Source organism: Equus przewalskii, chromosome 6, assembly GCF_037783145.1.
Source record: "Equus przewalskii isolate Varuska chromosome 6, EquPr2, whole genome shotgun sequence".
NCBI lineage: Eukaryota > Metazoa > Chordata > Mammalia > Perissodactyla > Equidae > Equus > Equus przewalskii.
The window spans coordinates 48,645,881-48,670,143 of NC_091836.1; the positions used below are offsets into that span (position 1 = coordinate 48,645,881).

The 24,263-nt window shown below is 43.3% G+C and overlaps 1 protein-coding gene across 9 annotated transcripts in view; it reads left to right on the top strand.

Annotated features, from left to right (window-relative positions):
* LOC103544955 (zinc finger protein 709-like) overlaps positions 1-24,263 on the top strand; it is a 381,325-nt gene that overhangs the window by 321,499 nt on the left and 35,563 nt on the right. Inside the window, exon 1 of one of the 9 annotated variants that reach the window (XM_070625397.1) lies at positions 3,375-3,499. The exons of 6 other annotated variants lie outside the window; for them this stretch is intronic. In XM_070625397.1, coding sequence (XP_070481498.1) covers positions 3,497-3,499 — 3 coding nt within the window. In that variant the 5' untranslated portion in view covers positions 3,375-3,496. Of the gene's footprint in view, positions 1-3,374; positions 3,500-7,466; positions 7,603-24,263 lie in introns of those variants that run through there. 2 more of the 9 variants (XM_070625396.1, XM_070625391.1) reach the window with 2 other exon arrangements.

Here is a 24,263-nt window from a genome sequence, read left to right on the forward strand (position 1 = left end):
TGCAAACCAGACTCACTAAACCAATCTTGAAAAAGTAAGACAAAGTAATAAGATTAAAATTTCCTGAGTTAAAAATCTGACTACTCAGTATGGTAATCCAGGTAATGTGATAATGACACAAAGACAGACACAGATCAACGGGTTTCATTGAGATTCCAGATACAAACCGATTTGTCTATGGTCACCTGATATTTGCAAAAGGTCCCAAGAATGAGGAAAAATATTCTTTTCAAAAATTGGTGCTGGACAACTGGATAGGAACATGCAAAAGAATGAAGTTGTACCCTTAAATTATACTACCCACAATAATTTACCAAAATGGATCAAACACCTAAACTAGACGTAAACCAATAATACTCAGAAAAAACTGAGAGGAAAATTTGGATGTGGCAAAGATTATAAAACCAAAGTAAAAACATATAGGTAATTGGAACTTCATCAAAATTAATCACTTTTGTGCTTCAACGGACACCACCAAGAAAATGAAGACACCCATGGGAACCCCTGTGCACCGCTGGTGGGAATGCAAATCATGACACCACTGTGAAAAACAGTATGGCACATTTTTCAAATATTACAGCAAGTGTTACCATATGATCCAGCAATTTCATTTCTGAGTATACACCTAGAAGAATTCAAAACATGGACTCAAAGAGATATATGCACACCTGTGTTCATAGGAGCATTATTCACAGTAGCAAAAAAGTGGAAGTAACCAAAGTGTCCACCAATGGATGAATGGATCAACAAAATGTGATACACACATAGAACAGAATATTGTTCAGCTTTAAAAAGACATGAAGTTCTGACACACGCTACAACATGTGTGAACTTTGTGGACATTATGCTAAGTGGAACAAGGCAGTCAAAAAAGGACAAAAACTGTATGAGTCCACTGATGTGAGGTACCTAGAGGGGTCAAATTCATAGAGATATCAGGAAACTGGTTGTCAGGACCTAGGGGGCAAAGGGCAAGTGGGCATTGTTGTTTAATACACAGAGAGTTGCAGTTTTGCAGGATGACAAGAGTTCTGGAGGTTGGTTTCACAATGTCAATGTACTTCACACTGCTAAACTGTACACTTATGTATGGATAAGATGTACTTTTATGGAATAAATATAGAAGGTGATCAAAAGGTACACACTTTGTGTCATCAAATAAATAAGTCATGGGGATGCAAGGTACAGCATGGTGACTATAGTTAATACTATTGGATTGTATATTTAAAATTTGCTGAGAGAGTAGATTTCAAAAGTTCTCAACACAAGAAAATGTCTATAACTGTGTGTGGCGATGGCTGTTGACTAGACTTACTGTGGTACACCTAAATGAATATCATGCTGTTTGTCAATTATATCTCAATTTAAAAAAATGAATTATTGATACATGCTGATGTGGGGTCGGTGAGCTGAGGAGTCAAAAGAAAGATTTCTTAGACTCTTAAGATCTGGCAGTAGTGCTCTTTTATTTAGAGAATAGTGTAGCATGGGGACAGGACCCATGGGCAGTCAGAGCTTCTGCTGCCGCTGCTTCTGCTGCCCCCCGCTGGCATGGGGACAGGGCCCATGGGCAGGCAGGGCTGCTGCTGCTGCCCCCGCTGGCATGGGGACAGGACCCATGGGCAGGCAGAGCTGGTGCGTGGGGACAGGACCCACAGGCAGTCAGAGCTCCTGCTGCTGCCGCATGGGGACAGGACCCATGGGCAGTCAGAGTTTCTGCTGCTGCTGCCCCCGCTGGCATGGGGACAGGACCCATGGGCAGTCAGAGCTCCTGCTGCTGCTGCTGCTGCAAAGTTGGGTGGAGAGTAAGGCTAAATTTAAGGCATAGGTATGTGAGTTATCTCTTTACAAGACAAAGAATATGTAAAAAAGTTAAAATGGTATCAGTGCCCGTATGGTCTGGCCATTTGGCGGTCCCACAACTTTTAGATAAGAATTAAACCGGATTGAGTAAATGGCAGAAGTCACTCACCACTTGAATTTTATCCTCGGCTAAAGACAAAGGAGGATTTGTTCGGGGCGGGGGGGGGGGTGGGGGGGTGGGGGGGGTGGGGGGGTGGGGGGGGTGGGGGGGCGGGTCAGTTACATGAGGTTGCCAGACAGTAACCAACTTAAGTTCTTGCCTCTGGCATTGATTAAGAGCTTCTAGACATAAGACGATCCCCCCTTCTTCCTGGCACAGAGAGGGAGGCATCTTCACAGACAGAGGTTTCCCTTAGAAATGTAAATGTTTCCCAACAAAGGGGCAAACAAATTCCACTCCTTGGAGCCTGAATCTCATCTGTAGTTTTAAAACTAACCAGCCTAAAAATCCTCATCACATGCTACAACATGGAATGCCCTGAAAAAATTATACCAAGTGAATTAAGTCAAACACAACGACCACATATTATAGAATTTCATTCATATGAAAGTCGACAAATATGGACATTAATAGACACAGACAATAGATTGGTGCTTGTCTAGGGCTGGCGCTTGGAGCAAGCTAAGTGGGAAGATAGGGCAGTGATAGGTTAAGGATATAGGAGTTTCTTTTCAGGTGATGGAAATATTCTGAAATTGACTGCGGTGATGATTGCACGGTATGTGTGAATCAACTGAAGATCAGTGCGTTGTAGACATTAAAGCCCTCTATTGTATAGTATGCGTATTGTTTCTTGGGGGCGGGGTGAGGGGGAACCACATCTGTTCAAATAAATGGATAAATGGATTAGGGATGTGTAATGCAAATAAGTTAGGCATCCAATCTAAGCATACGAATACTTTCCAGGTACATCCCACATTTACATAACCTTTTCTTGTTTTCTTGTTATATCAGTCCAAATAGGAACTGAATTTCCTTAGGGATATTAAAGACTTACATTTCAAAGTTCTCTCAGGATACATTCAAAAACTGATCTAAAACAAATTTCCCTCCAGCGTAAAACGTACACCTGAGAACTGAATGAACACATCTCATACCTTGTAGTTAGCCTGAGAAGACACCTTGTGCCCAGCTATGGCTCCGGGCTCCAACTTCCCACCAGGGCTAAGGGCTTGGGAGGCCATAGGATTTTGTAAAGTACAATTTGAGGGGAGGTGGGGAAGCGCTGGGTGAAAGATCAAAGTTAAGAATGGAGCCAGACTATTACATATGGGGAGGTGATTTTAAGTGTGTTTGCCAAGAAGGGTCACAGCTTCCGGAGCAGCCTCGCAGCATTGCACCTCAGCAAAAAAGTCCCGGCATAGGACCACTTTCAGCTCTGGGTTGACTCAGATGCGTAAGCTCTATCCCGCTGTCATTCAGGACCTTTCGAGCCGTCCAATCAGGATTCGCTGCGGGGAAGGTGGGCGGGCCGACGCTGGGCAACCACAACCGACTTCCTGTCGTGCCACAGTACTTCCGGTCAGGGATCTCCTGCTCTTAAACGTTCCGCGACGCTCTGCTGCCGACTCTGTCCCGCTGTGTCCTGTACCGAGTCATAGGAGGGACGCCGGGGCTCCAGGAACCTGGGCAATGGTGAGAGTTCTGGCCGGGGGTTCGGAGACACGGTTTGGGGTGGAGGGGTTGGTGGGAAGCGGCGGGGCGGGCCCGGCCTCCCGCGGTCTCCTCCGGGCTTTGCGGCCCCGAGTCCGCGGTCGCGCGGCTCGGCCCTCAGGCCCCTCCGGCAGCAGCGTGGGGGCGGGGCCGGCAGCCGGGCCCCGGGCGTCCTGTGGTCCCTGCGCGCGGCGACTTGGGCCGGAGCGTCTCTGGGCCGCTGTGCGCCCGCAGCCCCGCGTGTCCCAGACGGTGCGGGGCCCGCGGGAGGGTTCTCAGGACAGTCGGGCCTCGGGCTCCGGGGTCCGTGCGCGGAGGGGCTGCGGTCTGTGAGGTTCCCAGGGCCTCCTTTCTTCTCGGAGGGGACTCATTTTCTACTGAGTTTCCTAAACGTTTGGGGAGCAGGGTCTCAAATCCACGCCCCTGTCCCCCCAGCTCTTCCCAGGACCGATAATAAATCCCTAAATTTCCAGATCCCTCCCCGCATTCCCAACCACCAACTTCCCGTCTCCGATTCACAGCATCAAAATCAATCACAAAAAGACCCGATATGTTAATTGCTTATTGTTTGTCCACAGTCAATGGCTGGCCCTTTTAAAAGGGTTGATTTCTTGTTGGTGGCGTTTTTTCCTCCAAAGATTGGCACCTGAGCTAACAACTGTTGCCAGTCTCTTTCTTTTTGCTTTTTCTCCCCAAATCACCCCAGTATATAGCTGTACACTTTTTAGTTGTGCGTCCATGTAGTTGTGGCATGTGGGATGCCGCCTCAACAAGGCCTGATGAGTGGTGCTATGTCCGCGCCCAGGATCCGAACTGGTGAAACCCTGGGCCGCCGCAGCGAAGCGCCCGAACTTAACCACTCAGCCACGAGGCCGGCACCTGTTTGTGGATATTTTACGAGAGAAAAAAGTAGTGAAAACCTACCTGGAAAAATACTTTGTATGAAATCTTTAGGCCTTCTCCTCCCAGGGTGTGTCCTGGGCGCAGACATGCAGTTGTCAGTCCTTGGGTTGGAGGTTCCTCTTGGCAAACTTTTCCGGGCGATCTGTCCTGTCAGCACTGACTCTCCCTGGGTTTGTCTCCTTGAAAAGATGTATTCACTTTATTTTACTTTCAGTTTTTCAGTGAATAAAAATTTATTTAATCAATACAGCTTGAAACACAATATAAAATGTTTCCTTAAAGGGAAGAAAGAGGTGATTTTCAGAGAAAATGAAACATTCCAGTAGTTCATTGTATGATTTAAAAATTGTTTTTCTTTTTTCCTCCCTGATCATGTTAGTAACATTCTAAGGTCTGCTGTTTTATTTTGCGTGAGTTCAAATGGATTTCTGAGCCTTAGACTGGCAGACGTTAAGTGCTCAAGAATGATTATAAAACAATTTCCTGTCATGGAAATAATGAATTAACATCTTTTTTCCTGGAATGCAGTATATCACTCTGGGGTTTCTTGTTGAGTCAGCAAAATGTCATACAGTTTTCTTCCCTCATTTCCACATAAAGCCTGATTTGAGTGTTTTAGCCTGATGGTTCAAGGACTGGGTTGGTGTATTTAAAGTATCAATCGTGGTCCAGAAAATTTCCAGTGGAGGCACAGGCCTGAGGTCGGTGTCTCTGAGCTAAGGCCCCCTTGAACCTGCAGAGGGAAGGCCTTGCAGGCCCAGTTGTCCTTCCTGGGGGGGCCTCCCCCTGCAGGTGTCCTACTGCTCACACCCCCATGGAAGGAGCCTTTCTCCTGAGAGGAGCTGCAGAGCCCTGGAAAGCTGGGGGTGCATGTGCTCATGGGGTGGGGAGTGTGACGCCCTTTCTGAGGTTGTGGTTGTGGTTCCTTAGGCCTGGACATTTTAAACGTTATGTTTGAGTTTTGCACCCACACTGTAGGTGCACTGAGAGTGTAATCTGTGCACAGTGAGAAAGTCTGTGAAGATCAGGTGTTTGTAGCTGCCCCTGACGCAGGAAGGGTTAATAATCACTGGAAAAAGGTTACCAACAAACTGACCCAGAGGTGAGAAGGCCAGTTAGCCAATGAGGAGTAAGACCTCCAGGGGCAGGCAACCTAAGACAGGCATTGGTCGCCTGGGGGCACAGATGGAGACACGATATCAAGAGCAGGAGGGCCCGTTGCCTAGGAGGCCTTGCATGCTCCCAGATAAAATATACGAGCACAGTAATAACATGATAATATCAAAACAGAGGCCAAGGGAGCGCTCCTTGAGAAATCACTAAGAATTCTTGGTATTTCACTAATTACTTCATCCAGAACACCTGTATATATTTAACAGATGTAAGTTATGTATATATTGAAATGCTGGTTATAATAAACTCAGAGTGGCCATCAGCCCTCTCTGCATCTATCCTGATGTGTACATTGGATTGCAACACTGACAGTGTTCCATCCCAAGGACAAAGGGATTATGAATTTGGAGTTCATGTGGGTCAGAAGCTTAAACTGAACCTGGCTGAGAGGTTCCTCACTTGTGAGAATGGGAGCCTGAGGGAGGCAGTGCTTTCATGCTCACAGGACAGGGAGCATGTGTGGGGCTCCCAGAGTCCATCTCTGTGGCTGCTCTGGGGTCCCCTGCCTCCTTCACCAGGGACAAAGCACTCCAGGGGTGACATCTCAACTGGGAGTGTTTCGACCCTAAATTTGGAATGTAGTCACTTTGCGAGTGTGTTTTCCTTCTGAACTGTAGGCAAACAGGAAGTTCCTGTGGACTGAGAATGTTTAAGGGCCATTCTCTTAGCTAATTTCAATTATACAGTACAGAATAAGTATATCAAATCTTCCCGTTGTAATCTTTAAATGCAGACACTCTTATTAGTCAATTACAGCTCTTTAAAGATTGGGAGAAGGGGCCAGCCCGGTGGCGCAGCGGTTAAGTTCGCACGTTCCGCTTCTCGGCATCCCGGGGTTCGCTGGTTCGGATCCCGGGTGCGGACATGGCACTGCTTGGCAGCCATGCTGTGGTAGGCGTCTCACGTATAAACTAGAGGAAGATGGGCACGGATGTTAGCTCAGAGCCAGCCTTCCTCAGCAAAAAGAGGAGGACTGGCAGTAGTTGGCTCAGGGCTAATCTTCCTCCAAAAAAAAAAAATAAAACTAAATAAATAAAGATGGGGAGAAGAGTTTCCCGGTACATCTCATATTTACATAACAATATAGCAGTGAAAATGGGAATCACTTGCCTTTGGAATATTATATTGTTTACATTTCAAAGTTCTCTAGGGACACAGGAAAAAACTGATCCAACAGAAACTTCCTTGCAGTGTAAAACGCACACTTGAGAATTTGGTGAACACGTCTCATTGCCTTTGGTTGGTGCGAAGAGTCCCTGCACCCCGCTAGGGCTGTGGGGTTCCAACTTGCCAGCAGAGCCCAAGGCCCCAGGATTCTTAAGAACCAAATGAGTCGGGGTGGGGCGGGGATGGGTGGAAGGCTGATGGCTGGCAAGGCGGAAAGATCAGAATGGGGCCAGACACTTGATCTTACCTGGTGAGGTCACGTTTAAGTGTCTGCGTTTCTAAACGAGGGTCACAGTTACATGAGTGGCGTCGCTGCCTTACGCCAAGCCCTTGACCCCTAGAGGACATAAGAACCCCTTTTCCAGTCTGTCGTGGGCCACCCTCTTGTCTGTACTTGCTCCTTCTTCAAACTGAATCAGGGATTCCTTGCGCACACCTGCAACAAGCGTCTTGCAGAAGCTGCGGGAAGAGCAAAGTCCGCCCCAGTCGGGGGGGGGGGGGGGGGGAGTTTTGTTTAAATGGAAGTGACCAAGAGACAACAGGTGGCGGCCCACCAGGGGAAGGTGGTTTCCTTGAAGCTAGGTTCCTCCCTCTTTGATGTCACTCATCGGGGAGTGGGCGTGTCCTTGGGAACTGTCCAATCAGGGGCGGGGCTGGGCCTGTGGGTGTGGCCACGCATCCCACCAGCGTGGACGTCCCTGTTTGTTCTGGCCTCCCTCGGGTCGCGCGTGGACTGCCTCACCGGTCTCTGGTGGCTCTGCCTCAGCTTCTGTCAGGCTGTGACCTGCACTGGCTGCGGGGGTCGTAGGAAGGACTCGGGGGACCCGGGAGCCTTAGAAATGGTGAGAGTTCAGCCCAGGGATCAGGACGTGGGAGGAGGGGCTGGTGGGAAGCAGCGGGGCGGGCCCGGCCTCCCGCGGTGGCCTCCTGCGGTCCCCTCCGCGGTCTGCTGCCCCGAGTCCGCGGTGGCGCCGCTCGGCCCTCAGGCCCCTCTGTCCACAGCGTGGTGGCGGGGCCGGCAGCCGGGCCCCGGGCGTCCTGTGGTCCCTGCGCGCGGCGACTTGGGCCGGAGCGTCTCTGGGCCGCTGTGCGGCCGCAGCCCCGCATGTCCCAGACGGTGCGGGGCTCGCTGGAGGGTCCTCAGGACAGTCGGGCCTCGGGCTCCGGGGTCCGTGCGCGGAGGGGCTGCGGTCTGTGGGGTCCCCAGGGCCTCCTTTCTCCTCAGGGGACACCCGTTTTCCCTGAATTTTCCGTTTACTTGGCGAGCAGGGTCTCAAACCCACAACCCTGTTCCCCCCGCCCGGCTCTCCCAGGAGTGGCAATAAATGAGTAAATTTCCCGTCTCTCCCCGCGTTCCCAAAGCCGTTTCCCCTCTCTAGTTCTAGGGATCATTATCAAGTATTTTTCTTTGTGGTGCACTTCAGCCAGACGCAGTATTTCAGTTTGTCCTTTTCCCTCAGAGCGATGGATAGCTCTTTTATTTTTTTTTTCTTTTTAGAGATTTGCACCTGAGGTAACAACTGTTGGCAATCTTCTCTCTTTTTTTTTTTCTGCTGCTTTTTGTCCCCAACCCCCCCCAGTACACCCCAGTACATAGTTGTATACTTTTTAGTTGTGGGTCCTTCTAGTTGTGGCATGTGGGACGCCGCCTCAGCGTGTTCTGCTGAGCGGTGCCATGTCCGCGCCCAGGATCCGAACTGGTGAAACCCTGGGCCGCAGAAGCGCAGCGCTGGAACTTAACCACTCGGCCACGGGGCGGCCCCTGCATTTCCTCTTTTTAGGAAGATAACTTGACTGTCTGTGTGGGTCCATATGGAAAGCAGAGGACTGCCGTATTCTTTCTCCTGTCTAGTTTCAGGAGTCATTTCTGCTTTTGTGAGTTGTATTAGACATTTCACAGAGAAAATCATGCCGTGTGAAACAAATGTTGTAAATGTAGCTTCAGGATTCATAAAGACGTTCTTTCCTTAGAAGTAGAAGTTCCCCTCCGTTACTAGTTTATTATAAATTGATTTTGGATTTTTTTTTTTAAAGATTTTATTTTTTCCTTTTTCTCCCCAAAGCCCCCCAGTACATAGTTGTATATTTCTCGTTGTGGGTTCTTCTAGTTGTGGTATGTGGGACGCTGCCTCAGCGTGGTCTGACGAGCAGTGCCATGTCCGCGCCCAGGATTCCAACCAACGAAACACTGGGACGCTTGCAGCGGAGCGCGCGAACTTAACCACTCGGCCACGGGGCCAGCCCCTAGATTTTTTTTTTTTAAGGCTTGGCACCTGCGCTAACAACTGTTGCCAATCTTTTTTGTTTGTTTGTTTTCCTGCTTTTATCTCCCCAACCTTCCCCCCACACACAGTTGTATATATATATTTTTTAATTTATCTTTTTTATTAATGTTATGATAGATTACAACCTTGTGAGATTTCAGTTGTACATTATTGTTAGTCATGTTGTGGGTACACCTCTTCCCCCTTTGTGCCCTCCCCCCACCCCCACCTTTTCCCTGGTAACCACCGATGAGATCTCCTTGTCAATATGTTAACTTCCACCTGTGAGTGGAGTCATATAGAGTTCGTCTTTCTCTGTCTGGCTTATTTCGCTTAACATAATACCCTCGAGGTCCATCCACGTTGCTGCGAATGGGCCAATTTTGTCTTTTTTTATGGCTGAGTAGTATTCCATTGTGTATATATACCCTATCTTCTTTATCCAATCATCAGTTTCTGGGCATGTAGGTTGGTCCCATGTCTTGGCTGTTGTAAATAATGCTTCGATGAACATAGGGGTGCAAGGGACTCTTGGGATTTCTGATTTCAGGTTCTTAGGATAGATACCCAGTAATGGGATGGCTGGGTCATAGGGTATTTCTATTTTTAACTTTTTGAGAAATCTCCATACTGTTTTCCATAGTGGCTGCACCAGTTTGCATTCCCACCAACAGTGTATGAGGGTTCCTTTTTCTCCACAACCTCTCCAACATTTGTCGGTCTTGGTTTTGGATGTTTTTGCCAATCTAATGGGTGTAAGGTGATATCTTAGTGTAGTTTTGATTTGCATTTCCCTAATGATTAGCGATGATGAACATCTTTTCATGTGTCTATTGGCCATATTTATATCTTCTTTTGAGAAATGTCTGTTTATGTCCTCTGCCCAGTTTTTGATCGGGTTGTTTGTTTTTTTGTTCTTAAGCCGTGTGAGTTCTTTGTATATTATGGAGATTAACCCTTTGTCGGATAAGTGGCTTGTAAATATTTTTTCCCAATTAGTGAGCTGTTTTTTTGTTTCAATCCTGTTTTCCCTTGCCTTGAAGAAGCTCTTTAGTCTGATGAAGTCCCATTTGTTTATTCTTTCTATTGTTTCCCTCAACTGAGGAGTTATAGTGTCCAAAAAGATTCTTTTGAAACTGATGTCAAAGAGTGTACTGCCTATATTCTCTTCTAGAAGACTTATTGTTTCCGGTCTAATCTTTAGGTCTTTGATCCCTTTTGAGTTTCTTTTGGTGTGTGGTGAAAAAGAATGGTCAATTTTCAATCTTTTGCATGTGGCTGTCCAGTTTTCCCAGCACCATTTGTTGAAGAGACTTTCTCTTCTCCATTGTAGGCCCTCTGCTCCTTTGTCAAAGATTAGCTGTCCATAGATGTGTGGTTTTATCTCTGGGCTTTCAATTCTGTTCCATTGATCTGTGGACCTGTTTTTGTACCAGTACCATGCTGTTTTGATCACTGTAGCTTTGTAGTATGTTTTGAAATCGGGGATTGTGATTTTGCCGGCTTTGTTTTTCTTGCTCAGGATTGCTTTAGCAATTCGCGGTCTTTTGTTGCCCCATATGAATTTTAGGATTCTTTGTTCAGTTTCTGTGAAGAATGTTCTTGGGATTCTGATTGGGATAGCATTGAATCTGTAGATTGCTTTAGGTAGTATGGACATTTTAACTATGTTTATTCTTCCAATCCATGTGCATGGAATGTCTTTCCATCTCTTTATGTCATCGTCAGTTTCTTTCAAGAAAGTCTTGTAGTTTTCATTGTATAGATCCTTCACTTCCTTGGTTATGTTTATCCCAAGGTATTTTATTCTTTTCTTTGCGATTGCGAATGGGATTGAGTTCTTGAGTTCTTTTTCTCTTAGTTCATTGTTAGTGTATAGAAATGCTACTGATGTATATATGTTGATTTTATACCCTGCTACTTTGCTGTAGTTGTTGATTATTTCTAATAGTTTTTCTATGGATTCTTTGGGGTTTTCTATATATAAGATCATGTCATCTGTAAACAGAGAGAGTTTTACTTCTTCATTACCTATTTGGATTCTTTTTATTTCTTTTTCCTGCCGAATTGCTCTGGCCAACACCTCCAGTACTATGTTGAATAAGAGTGGTGAAAGTGGGCACCCTTGTCTTGTTCCTGTCCTCAGAGGGATGGCTTTCAGTTTTTGTCCATTGAGTATGATGTTGGCTGTGGGTTTGTGATATACAGCCTTTATTATGTTGAGGTACTTTCCTTCTATACCCATTTTATTGAGGGTTTTTATCATAAATGGGTGTTGGATCTTGTCGAATGCTTTCTCTGCATCTATTGAGATGATGATGTGGTTTTTGTTTTTCATTTTGTTGATGTAGTGTATCACGTTGATTGACTTGCGGATGTTGAACCATCCCTGTGTCCCTGGTATAAATCCCACTTGATCATGGTGTATAATCTTTTTGATGTATTGCTGTATTCGGTTTGCCAGAATCTTGTTGAGGATTTTTGCATCTATGTTCATCAGTGATATCGGCCTGTAGTTCTCCTTCTTTGTGTTGTCCTTGTCAGGTTTGGGGATCAGAGTGATGTTGGCTTCATAGAATGTGTTAGGGAGTACTCCATCTTCCTCAATTTTCTGGAATAGTTTGAAAAGGATAGGTATTAAGTCTTCTTTGAATGTTTGGTAGAATTCACCAGAGAAGCTGTCTGGTCCTGGACTCTTATTTTTGGGGAGGTTTTTGAATACCGTTTCTATTTCCTTACTTGTGATTGGCCTATTCAGATTCTCCATTTCTTCCTGATTCAGTTTGGGGAGGTTGTAGGAGTCTAGGAAGTTGTCCATTTCTTCCAGGTTGTTCAATTTGTTGGCATATAGTTTTTCATAGTATTCTCTTATGATCCCTTGTATTTCATTGGTATCTGTTGTGATTTCTTCTCTCTCATTCCTAATTTTATTTATTTGAGATTTCTCTCTTCTTGGTGAGTCTGGCTAAATGTCGATTTTGTTAATTTTTTTGAAGAACCAACTCTTTGTTTCATTGATCCTTTTCAATATCATTTATTTCTGCTCTTATTTTCATTATTTCCCTCCTTCTAATGTCTCTGGGCTTTGTTTGTTCTTTTCCTAGTTCTGTTAGGTGTTGTTTGAGGTTGCTTATGTGAGCTGTTTCTTGTTTAGTGAGGTGAGCCTGTATTGCGATGAATTTCCTTCTTAGGACTGCTTTTGCTGCATCCCAAATGATTTGGTATGTCGTGTTCTCATTTTCATTTGTCTCCAGATAATATTTGATTTCTTCTTTAATTTCTTCAATAATCCATCATTTGTTCAGAAGCGTGTTGTTTAGTCTCCACATTTTTGCACCTTTCTCTGCTTTTTTCTTGTAGTTGATTTCTAGTTTCCTAGCATTATGATCAGAAAAGATGCTTGATATTATTTCAACTCTCTTGTATTTATTGATGTTTGCTTTGTTTCCCAAAATATGGTCAATCCTTGAGAATGTTCCATGTGCACTTGAGAAGAATGTGTAACCTGCTGTTTTTGGATGAAGTGTTCTATATATATCTATTAAGTCCATCTGGTCTAATTTTTCATTTAATTAGGCTGTTTTATCTGTGGACAGTTCTTTACTCATTTTGATAGCTGCTGATACAATTGGTGATAAGGAATACATGCAATTTATTTGCGGAGCTCTTTGGGGCCTGCAGGACAATGGAGAAGAAACCTTACAGTGGTCAAATATGTATTTCTCTGTGTAGCTATGAATCAAGACACAGAGCACGAGCTTAAAAGAAAGCTTATCAGAGGGGAAGATCCAAGATGGCGCTGTGAGTAGTCCTCTTTGTCTCTCCCCTCTTCGAGTCTACAATTATTTGGACACTCATCACTTAACAAAGTATATCCAGATAGCATCTCAGGATGTCTGAGAGACCCACGCGACTATACATCGGATGGCGGACGGACTTCCCTCTGGGAGGAGGTGGAGATAGGTGAAAGCTCTCCGACCTCGACCGAACAGCCTAGTACCTGTAAGCGGCTTTCTTCCAACGGATGCCTCCGGAAGATCAACGCACACCTAGGGCAGGAGTGAGCACACGCCAGAGGAGCGACGGTGGAAACAGGTTACCAGAATCCTACCTAAACCCCCCACAATTACTCCTAAATGCAGAAGGAAACTCTAGAGTTACACACTTGAGCCCGTGGGGAGAGTCTCGCCCCGCCATTGGCGGGGAGATCCGGCCTGGTGTCCACGGCGCCCGGAGGGTCCCAGAGAGAATCACAGACGGCGTGGCGGCCCCCCGGCTGCCACTGCCTGCACGGCCGGGCAAGGGATTGCAGGAGATCTCGGAGAGGACTGGGGCTGGGTGAAGCTCAGAGGCCGGCTCCGCACCCCAGAGGGGAAGCTCCAGAGTTCCGCCTGGGCAGCAGACAAAACTTTCTGTCTGCCATTAGCAGAGGGGCTACACCCAGCATTCACAACTCCAGGAAAGTCCCAGAGAGAATCCCAGAGCGGGAGGCAACTCGCAGCTGCAGTTCCCCACCCCGTGGGGCAGGGGATTGCCGGAGATCTCGGAGAGGACTGGGGCTGGGTGGAGATCCACAGTTGTACATTTTAGTTGCCCGTCCTTCTAGTTGTGGGATGTGGGACCCTGCCTCAACATGACCTGACGAGCGGTGCCATGTCTGCACCCAGGATCCGAACCCTGGGCTGCCGCAGCAGAGCACGCAAACTTAACCACTCAGTCACGGAGCCGGCCCCTGGATTTTTATTTACTTTCTTTTTTCTTTTTAAAGATTTAATTTTTTTCCTTTTTTTTTTTCTCAAAGCCCCCTGGTACATAGTTGTATATTCTTCATTGTGGGTCCTTCTAGTTGTGCCATGTGGGATGCCGCCTCAGCATGGTTTGATGAGCAGTGCCATGTCCGCGCCCAGGATTCAAACCAATGAAACACTGGGCCGCCTGCAGCGGAGCACGCGAACTTAACCACTCGGCCACTGGGCCAGCCCCATACTATTTTTTTTTTTGAGGAAGATTAGCCCTGAGCCAGCTACTACCAATCCTCCTCTTTTCCCTGAGGAAGCCTGGCCCTGAGCTAACATGCGTGCCCATCTTCCTCAACTTTATACTCGGCGCGCCTACCACAGCATGGCTTGCTGAGTGGTGCCATGTACGCACCAGGGATCCGAACCAGCAAACCCTGGGCCACAGAGAAGCCGAACGTGCGAACTCCACCACTGCACCACCGGCCAGGCACCCTGGATTTTGGATATTATCAAATCCTTTTTTATTTTCATTTCCCTATCTTTTCTGATACTAATTTCTGTCTTCTATTTGACTAGATTTCTTTTTAAGTGAATCATTATTTTATTTTATTTTATTTTATTTGAGGACTATCAGCCCTGAGCCACCGTCTGCTGCCAGTCCTCCTCTTTTTGCTGAGGAATCCTGCCCCTGAGCTAACATCCGTGCCCATCTTCCTCTACTTTATATGTGGGTTGCCTACCACAGCGTGTCTTGCCAAGCGGTGCCATGTCCGCACTTGGTTTCCGAACCAGCAAACCTCAGGCCGCTGAAGCAGAACCTGTGAACTTAACTGCTGTGTCACTGGGCTGGCCCTTGACTAAATATTTATTGATTTTATTAGTCTTGTCAAAGAACTAGCTTTTTTTGTTTTAATTTTCTCCATTGATTTCCACAAAGACATCGATTTGGTTCATAATTTTTATGATTTCTTTTATTCTGCTCGCTGTGAGTTTAATGTATTCTTTTTAGTGTTTCCTAAGGTAGATGGTTACATTATTCATTACAGATCTTTGGTTTTTCCATTATATTAGTTCACGGGCCTAAACTTCCCTCTGGGCACTGCTTTTGGGGCACCAAGAACTTTTGGAATGTTGTGTTTTTATTTCAGAATTTTATTTCTCTTGACTTCTTTGATGCTGTGTATTATTTGGATGTGTGTTAGGGAGTCTCCATGTATTTGGGGGTTTTCCAACTACCTTGGTGGTGTTGACTTCTAAATGAATGTCTGTGTGGTGTGAGAGCATTTTTTAAAGTGATTTCTTTCAAATTTGTTAAGGTGTGCTTTATGTCCTAGAACATGGTTTTTCTTGATGGATGCTGTTTGTGAACTTAAGTAGGATGTATATTCTGTGGGTGTTTTATGAAGTATTCCATGGATCAGAATGAAATCCAGTTGTTGCACAGTGCTGTTCAGTTCCCCTCTGTCCTTCCTCGTTTCCTGCCTCCTGGAATTTGTAAGTAGCGATAAGGAGGTGTTAAATTCTAGGGCTGTAGTACTGGGTTCGTCTGTTTCTCCTTGCATTCTCTCAGTTCTTGCCTCATCTGTTTTTCACCTGTGTTGTTACACAGGTGCACATTAAGGGTTGCTGTGCCTTCTTCCAGGATACACCTCTTTATAAGGATCTAATGCCCCTCTCAGTCACTGAATTTTCCTTGGTTTGAAATCTGCCTTGTCTGTCATTCATCTACGTATGGCAGATTTCTTTTGACTAGTGTTGACGTGGTATATTTTCTTCATCCCTTTACCCTTCATCTATCTGTGTCATAATAGTTAAAGTGAGCTGCTTTTTTTTTTTTTTTTTTAAAGATTGGCACCTGAGCTAACAACTGTGGCCCATCTTTTTTTTCCTGCTTTATCTACCCAAATCCTCCCTGGTACATAGTTGTATATCTTAGTTGCAGGTCCTTCTAGTTGTGGCATATGGGACGCCGCCTCAACGTGGCCTGATGAGCGGTAGCACGTCTGCGCCCGGGATCCGAGCTCTGGGCTGCCGCAGCGGAGTGCGCGAACTTAACCACTGGGCCACGGGTCCAGCCCCCTAAAGTGACCTTCTTGTAGACAAAGTATTATTGTTTTTGAAATCTGATGTTAATGTGTTTTTCAGTGTTTTGAGATCATTCACGAGTAAATAGTTTATTGATACTGTTCGATCTATCTTTTCCAAATTTTTTAGTGTTTGCCATTTTTACACTTGTTTTCTTGTTGTCTCCCACCATTTTTGTGCCTTCTCTGGCTGAAATCCAGCATTTAGTCTGATTCTCTTTTTTTCTCCTGTCAGCATATCAGTTACACATTTCTTCTAAAACATTCTTTAGTGGTTGCCATTGAGTTTTCAGCTTACGTTTACAACTAATCCATGTCCTCTGACAAATAACACTGTACCACTTCACTGTGTGCAATACCTCTTCACTCACTATTCCCAATGTCCCCCTTCCTGTCTCTTGTCACACTGCTGTCATTTATTTCACTTCTCCGTAAGTTTCTCATTAACAAATATATCGTTCTTAATATTATTTTAAACGTGTCGTCTGTTATGTTTACTGTAAGAAATACAAAAGATATTTTACCTTCATTTTTCTTCGTCTAATCCTGTACCTTTATCATTTACATTGCGATAAGTTTTTGAAAATTTCATTCACAGGTGTACTCATGACAAAGTTCCTCAATTTTTGTCTAAAAGTCCTTGGATCTACTTTATTTTGAAGATTAACTTTTCTTGACAGAGAATTCTAGGAGAGTGGTTTTAATATTTTCAAAACTTTAAATATTTCACTCTCTTCTTGCTTGCATGGTTTTTGAAAAAGAATTCAATTTAATTAAGATGTGTGTTTCTTTATACTTAAAGTGTGTTCTTTCTCTTGCATTTCTCAACCTATTCTCTATGATGTTTCTCTAGTTTGAATGTGATATCCTTGAGTGTGCACTTTTGTAGCTTATCATCTTTAGTGTGCTCTGAGCTTCCTGGATGGACAGTGTGCTGGCTATCATTAATGTTAGCATATTTTGGTGATTATTTACTTTGTTTCTTCTGTTCCTTTCTGACTTTTTCCCTTCATGTATTCCCTTTGTGTGTATTTTAAACCTTCTATTAAGTAGGAATATCCTAGGCTTTATGGATAGTGTGCTTTGTCTTTTTGTACATTTTTCTTTGACTCTGGTGAAATAGATTTTTTGTGTAGTACAGGCCTTCTTAAGAACAGCGTATCTGGTTCTTATTTCAAATTGCTGTGTTTCACCATGCTGTGGCAGCCCTACGTGTGCGAATGCTCCTCAGTGTGTGGCTATGGCTCAGCCCCCACAAAGGGGCCCACCCACCAAACACAGCAGAAGTGCAAAGGTGCCCCACCCACTCAGAGGATGCCCTGCCCATAGAGTACAGCGGCTCACTGGACCTACTGAGTAGTGGCTCAGATGCCATGTAGGTGCCCTTCCCACCTAGTGCAGCAGTTGAGCCAGTCCCCTACTGAGTGCAGCGACCCCACCAAAGAGAGAGCAACTTGCAAACCAAGCACAGACATCCTGCCCTGCCTATGATGTGTTAGTTACCCACCTAATGTAGAGGCCTCGCCCATGTGACCACTATGTGCGGAGTGTGTGGCCAGCCTGTACAAATGCAGTGCAGCCCCAGGTGCACAACCTCCCACATATAGGGTGGGATCAGAAAACACTGGTCTTGCTCCCCCCAGCAGTGGCACATGGAATCTGTGACCTGATCCTACCACAAATGTGTCAGGAAAGCATAAATTCATCAGAATCAATGAAGAACTACAGTCACACTTCAGAGCAGAAAAAGAAATGACAGGTCTCCAGAAACCAGTCCTGAAGTCAAAGAAGTTAACAGTCTAAATGACAGAGAATTCAAAATAGTTGTCATAAAGAAACTCAGTGGCTTAGAACAAAATTCAGAGTTCAGTGAGATTGAGAGTATAATTAACGAGCAGAAGGAATACTTTACCAAAGAGATTGAAGCTCTTAAGAAAAACCAAACAGATTATGGATATGAACACAGTGAGATAAAAAATAATCTAGAGGCTATAAAAAATAGAGCTGTTATCATGGAGGACAGAATTAGTGAAATAGAGGACAGAAATACGGAAATGCCTCAGAGGAGGAGAGTGAACTAAGATTTTTAAAAAATGAATTTTTTTGTGAAATAATCTGATTCAATTAAGAAAAGCAATATAAGGATTATAGGTATTCAAGAGGGAGAAGGGTGGGAGAAAGGAGCAGAGAGCTTGTTCAAAGAATTAATATTAGAAAACTTCCCAAAATTGGGGCAGAACTCCTTACAAGTACACCAAGCCAATACAACTCTTAATTACATCAGTGCAAAAACACCTTCTCCAAGGCATATGATATTATGAACAGGAATTCAGTGACAAAGAAAATATATTAAAAGCAGCAATGGAGAAGAAAATAACCTTCAAAGGAAACCCTATCGGGATATCCATGTATTTCTTAGCAGAAACGTTATAGGCTAGGAGAGAATGGACTACTGTATTCCAAGTCCTGGAAGACAGAAACTTTGTGACAAAAATATTCTATACAGTGAAAATATCCTTCAGATATGTTGGAGAAATAAACCTTTTGAAGATAAAAGCTGAGGGAGATTATCACCACTAGACCTCTTTTACAGGAAATGATGAAGGAAGCCCTCCTGCCTGTAATAAAAAGGCAAATGTTTCCAAAGCTTTCAGTAAGGAGATAAATAGACACAATCAGAAAATTGCAGCTCTTTATCAGAACTGGTTAGCAAACAATGATAACATAAAAGATAAAGGGAAGGAAAACATCAAAAATAATTCTAAACACTTCAATTTTGGCACAAAATCCCAACACAAAAAAGAATAATTTGTGACAGTAAGTCAGAAGGGGAAGAGGAAAGGGATGGAATCTGTTTAGGCTAATGGAGAGAATAGGTTATCAAAAAATGGACTGTCTCAGGGCTGGCTCTGTGTCTGAGTGGTTAAGTTCACGCACTCTGCTTTGGCAGCCCAGGGTTTCGCCAGTTTGCATCTTGGGCACGAACATGGCACCACTCATCAATCATCAAGATAGCAAGTCAACAAGGAAAAAGTAGCCTTAAATAAAACACTAGACCAGATGAACTTAATATATACATATAGAACATTCTATCCAAAACCAATAGAATATACATTCTTCTGAAGCACACGTGGAAGACTTTCAGGGGTAGACCATTTTTGGGAAGCAAGGGAAGCCTCAATAAATTTAGGAAGACTGAAATCATATCAAGCATCATTTCTGACCACAATGCTGTGAAACGAGAAAACTACAACAAAAAAGCTGTGAAAATCACAAATTTGTGGAGACTAAACAACATGTTATTGAACAACCATTAGATCCATGAAAAAATCAAAGTAGAGATTAAAAAATACCTGGAGAAAAATGAATATGCAAACACGACGTACCAACTCTTATGGGATGTAGGAAAAGTGGTACCTAGAGGGAAATTTATAGCATTACAGGCATATGTTAATGAACAAGGAAAATCTTTAACTGTCTTGTTCTACACCTACAGAACTAGAAAAAGAATAAAGCCCAAAGTCAGCAGATGAGGGGAATAATAAAAATTAAAACAGAAATGAATGAAATAGAGACAAAGAAACAATAGAAAGGATCAATGAAAGTAAGAGTTGGTTCTTTCAGAAAATAAACAAAATTGGGAAACCCTTAGGCTCACTAAGGAAAGAAGAGAGAAGGTGCAAATAAATGAAGTTAAATCTGAAAGCGGAGAAATTGCAATGGATACCCCAGAAATACAAAAGATTATAAAAGAATACAATGAAAAACTCTATGTCAACAAATTGGATAACCTAGAAGAAATGGCTAAATTCTTAAACTCCTACAAACTCCCCAAACCAAATAAATAAGAAATAGAGAATCTAAATATACCATTCACAAGTAAACAGACAGAAACAGCAACCAAAAACCTCCAAGAAAACAAAAGTCCTGGACCATGTGGCTTCTCTGGAGAATTCTTGCAAACATTCAAAGAAGAGTTAACATCTATTTTTCTGATAATATTCAAAAAATTGAAGAGAACAGAATCTTTCCTAAGTCATTCTATGTGGCCAACATTACCCTCATACTGAAACCAGACAAGGACAACGGAAAGAAGCAAAACTATAGGCCAACATCACTGACGAACATAGATGTAAGTATCTTCAACAAGTTACTGGCAAATCCAATACAGCAATACGTTAAAAGGAGCATACACCATGACCAACTGGAGTTTATATGAGGGATGCAGGGATGGTTCAACATCTGCAAATCAATGTGATAAACCACATTCACAATATGAGAAATATAACCCACATAATTACTTCAGTTAATGCAGCGAACGTATTTGACAATGTCCAACATCCATTTATGACAAAAACCCTCAATGAAATTTGCATAGAAGGAAAGTACCTCAAACATAGTAAAGGTCATAGATGACAAACACACAGCCAACAGTACACTTAATAGTGAAAAACTTAAAACCATCCCTCTGAGAACAGGAAAAAGACAAGAGTGCCCACCCTCAACACTCCTATTCAACCTAATACTGGAGGTTTTGGCCAGAGAAATTAGGCAAGAAAACGAAATATAAGATACCCAAATTGGAAAGAAAGGAGTAAAACTCTCACTCTTGGCAGGTGACGTGATTCTATGTAAAGAAAACCAGCAGAAAACTGTTAGAAATAATGAACTACAACAAAGTTGCAGGGTAAGAACTCTATCTCCAAAAATCAGTTGCATTTCTGTATTCTAAGAAGGAATTGGCAGAATGGGAATTCAAGAATACAATGCCATTTGTAATCGCAGCAAAATGAAAAGTATCTAAGAAGAAATTTAACAAGGAGATGAAAGACCTATACACTGAAAAGTATGAGACATTATTGAAAGAAAGAAGATAAAGAAATGGAAAGCTGTTCCATGCTAATGTATTAGAAGAATAAACATAGTCAAAATGTCCATATTACCTAACACGATCTACAGATTGAATGCAATCTCAATCAGAATTCCACTGACATTCTTCACTTAAAAAGAATGAAGAACCCGGAAGTTTATCTAGAATAACAAAAAACCCTTAGTAGTGAAAGCAGTCCTGAGAAAAAGAAACAAAGCTGGAGGCATCACAATCCCTGAATTCAAAATATACTACAAAGCCATAGTGATCAAAACAGCATGGTACTGCCTCAAAAACAGACATGAGGATGAATGGAACAGAATTGAAATCTCAGAAATAAATCCACATGTCTGTGGACAGCTAATTTTCAACAAAGGTGCCGAAAACATACAATGGAGAAAGGAAAACCTCTCAATAAATGGTGTTGGGGAAACTGGGCAGCAACATGCAAAAAAAGAAAGTAGACCATTATCTTTTTTTTTTCTTTTTCTTCCAATAGCCCCCTGGTACATAATTGTATGTTTTCAGTGGTGGGAACTTCCAGTTGTGGCATGTGGGTTGCCACCTCAGCATGGCTTGATAAGCGGTACCATGTCCGCACCCAGGATCGGAACTGGCGAAGTTCTGGGCTGCCAAAGCAGAGCACGTGAACTTAACCACTTGGCCATGGGGCCGGCCCCAAGCCATTATCTTACACCATACACAAAATTATCTCAAAATGGATTAAAGACTTGAACGTAAGACCTGAAACCATAAAACTCCTATAAGAAAATATAGGCAGTATAGTCTTTGACATTGGTCTTAACAGTACTTTTTAGAACACCATGTCTACTCGGGCAAGGAAAACATAAGAAAAAAATAAACAAATGGGGCTACATCAAACTAAAAAGTTTCTGCATGGTAAAGGAATGAACAAAACAAAAAGACAACTCACCAAGCGGTAGAAAATATCTGCCAGTCACCTACCACCTAGGGGCTAGTTTTCATAATATATAAAGAACTCATCTAACTCAACAACAACAAAAAAACAAGTTATTTAAAAAATGGGCATGTGATCTGGATAGATATTTTTTCAAAGAAGACATACAGATGGCCAGCGGGCACATGAAGAGGTGTTCAACATCACTAATCATTAGGGAAAGGCAAATAAAAACTACAGTGAACTACCACCTTAGACCTGTCAGAATGGCTATAATCCCCAAGACGAAAAATAACAAATGTTGGAGAGGATGTGGAGAAAAGGAGCCCTCACAAACTCCTGGAGAGAATGGAAACTGGTGCAGCCACTATGGAAAACAGTATGGAGATTTCTCAAAAATTTAAAATAGAAATACCATATGACACAGCTCTCTCACATCTGGGTATTTATCCTAAGAACTTGGAATGAACAAGTTACAGAGGCTTACTCAGCCCTATGTTCATCATTCACAATAGCCAAGATGTGGCAGCAACGTAAGTGCCCATCAACTGATCAGTGGATAAAGAGATGTGTGTATGTTTGTGTGTATGTATGTATATACGTACACACACAATAGAGTAGTACTCAGCCATAAAAAAGAGAAAATTTTCCCACTTACAATATGGATGGACCTTCGGGGTATTATGTTAAATGAAATAAGCCAGAGAAAGAAATACCATATGATTTCACTCACGTGGAAGGTAAACAACTACATGGATAAAGAGAACAGATTAGTGGTTACCCGAGGGGAAAGGGATGTGGGGGTATGCAAAAGGGGTAAAGGGGCACAGATGTATGCTGATGGATAAAAACTAGTCTGTTGGTGGTGAGCATGATGTAGTCTATACAGAAATTACTATGTAATAATGTGCACCTGAAATCACACAATGTTATAAACCAGTATGACTTGAATGAAATAAAAGTAAAAGATAAAAAGGGCTGTGTTTCTCCCTCTTTCTCATTTTTGGAGACAGTCATTCACCCTGTGACCTCCTGGTTCTTGTGGATCTAAGAAGAGTTGTTCATTCCAATATTATTCAGTTTTTTTGTGAGATCAAGAATGACATCATCTAAGTTCCTTAAGTGTCAGATCAGAATTTCACAAGGCATTATCCAGAGTGGGCTGGTGAGGAAACACTTCCTCTTGAAGTTGGAGAATGAAGATTTTATGTTCTTTTGTAGGAAAGCACTGTCGAATCCTTTACACGGTCTGTAACCATGGCCAAATTGACCATCAAACCTTTGTGGACTTCAGTGAACTCCCATGCAGTCTGCAGCTCTTAACCTGTTCCCCAAGGGCAGCAAGGCCCTGTGCACTGTTAGCAGTTGACTGAAAAGAGCTCTTATGGCATATTGTTATTTCATTACGTGTTCTCTAATTGGTGGGAGGTAATTTGAGTCACATGATTATAGGGATTTTATGGTCTAAGTTGTCATGATTTCTTCCTCATGTCTGAACTCTAAATTCCAAATAACTTTCTAGCCTCACTAAATCATACAGGGAGAGAAAGGAAGAACTGAGTCTGTGATAAACATTGCACAAGTTAAAAGCTATGCTTTTCCACAAGAATATTTACATTCAGCCAGCTGCTTGTAATTTCTTGTAATGGCCTGGAGGACTTTGGGCTTTTTTATAAGTTTGGTTTCTACGGGCTTCCCAGACTTTCTGTTTGGTGATGGCACTAGACAAAAAAGCCTCCAGTTCTTCACTCTGTTTTTATCCATTGAGACCTCATGCAGACTTGACCTTCTACCTCATGGAGTGCTATAACTGGTGGGTAACAAGGAATAAGATGAAAGAATTTTTCTCACAAGGATTCATCAGTCTTAAATTATATTTGTTTTATTTGTATGACATTTCTTTCATTTTCCAGCATGCTCTGGACTCTGCCATTACAGAGGAATACAATGTTATGTGACCACAGTAAAAAGGTGTGAATAATTTCCATGTGTTCATGATGCTGTTGAAGTGATGAGGAAGTGTGTACAGAAAAACAGTGAGATTTTGATGATCACAACATAGAATAGATGTTTGGAGATGATAGAATCCTACATAACCTTCCTACAAATGCAGAAAGAATGTCTAGTGCTTTCAGGCTTATGCATCCTACTCTGTGCATGTTTGTGAGGCTTTAGGACTCAGTGGCCATTGAGGATGTGGCTGTGAACTTCACCTCGGAGGAGCGGGCCTTACTGAATCCTTCGCAGAGGAATCTGTGATGTCTGAAATCTTCAGGAACCTGGCCTCAGTTGGTAAGAATGAGGACATTTCTTCCCTTCATCAATTAGAGAACAAACGGTTCTTGCCCATCAGCATTGTTCTAAGATGTAGAATGTGGGAAGAGGGGAGGTGTTTGTAAATAAATTGGAAATGGTCATAGCTCTTCATGGGCTCAGAATCTAGAAGTTTTTCTATAATTTCTAGTACTTTGGATTCAACTTTCGGGGTCTGCGTTTCAGGAAAAATATGGAAAGATCATGCTGTTGATGATTGGTACAAATAACAGGAAAGAAAACTAAGGTAGGTCGCAGTCACAATAGAAAGCAGTGGCTCACATGAGAATCCTGGTATGTTATGAAATTTTGAA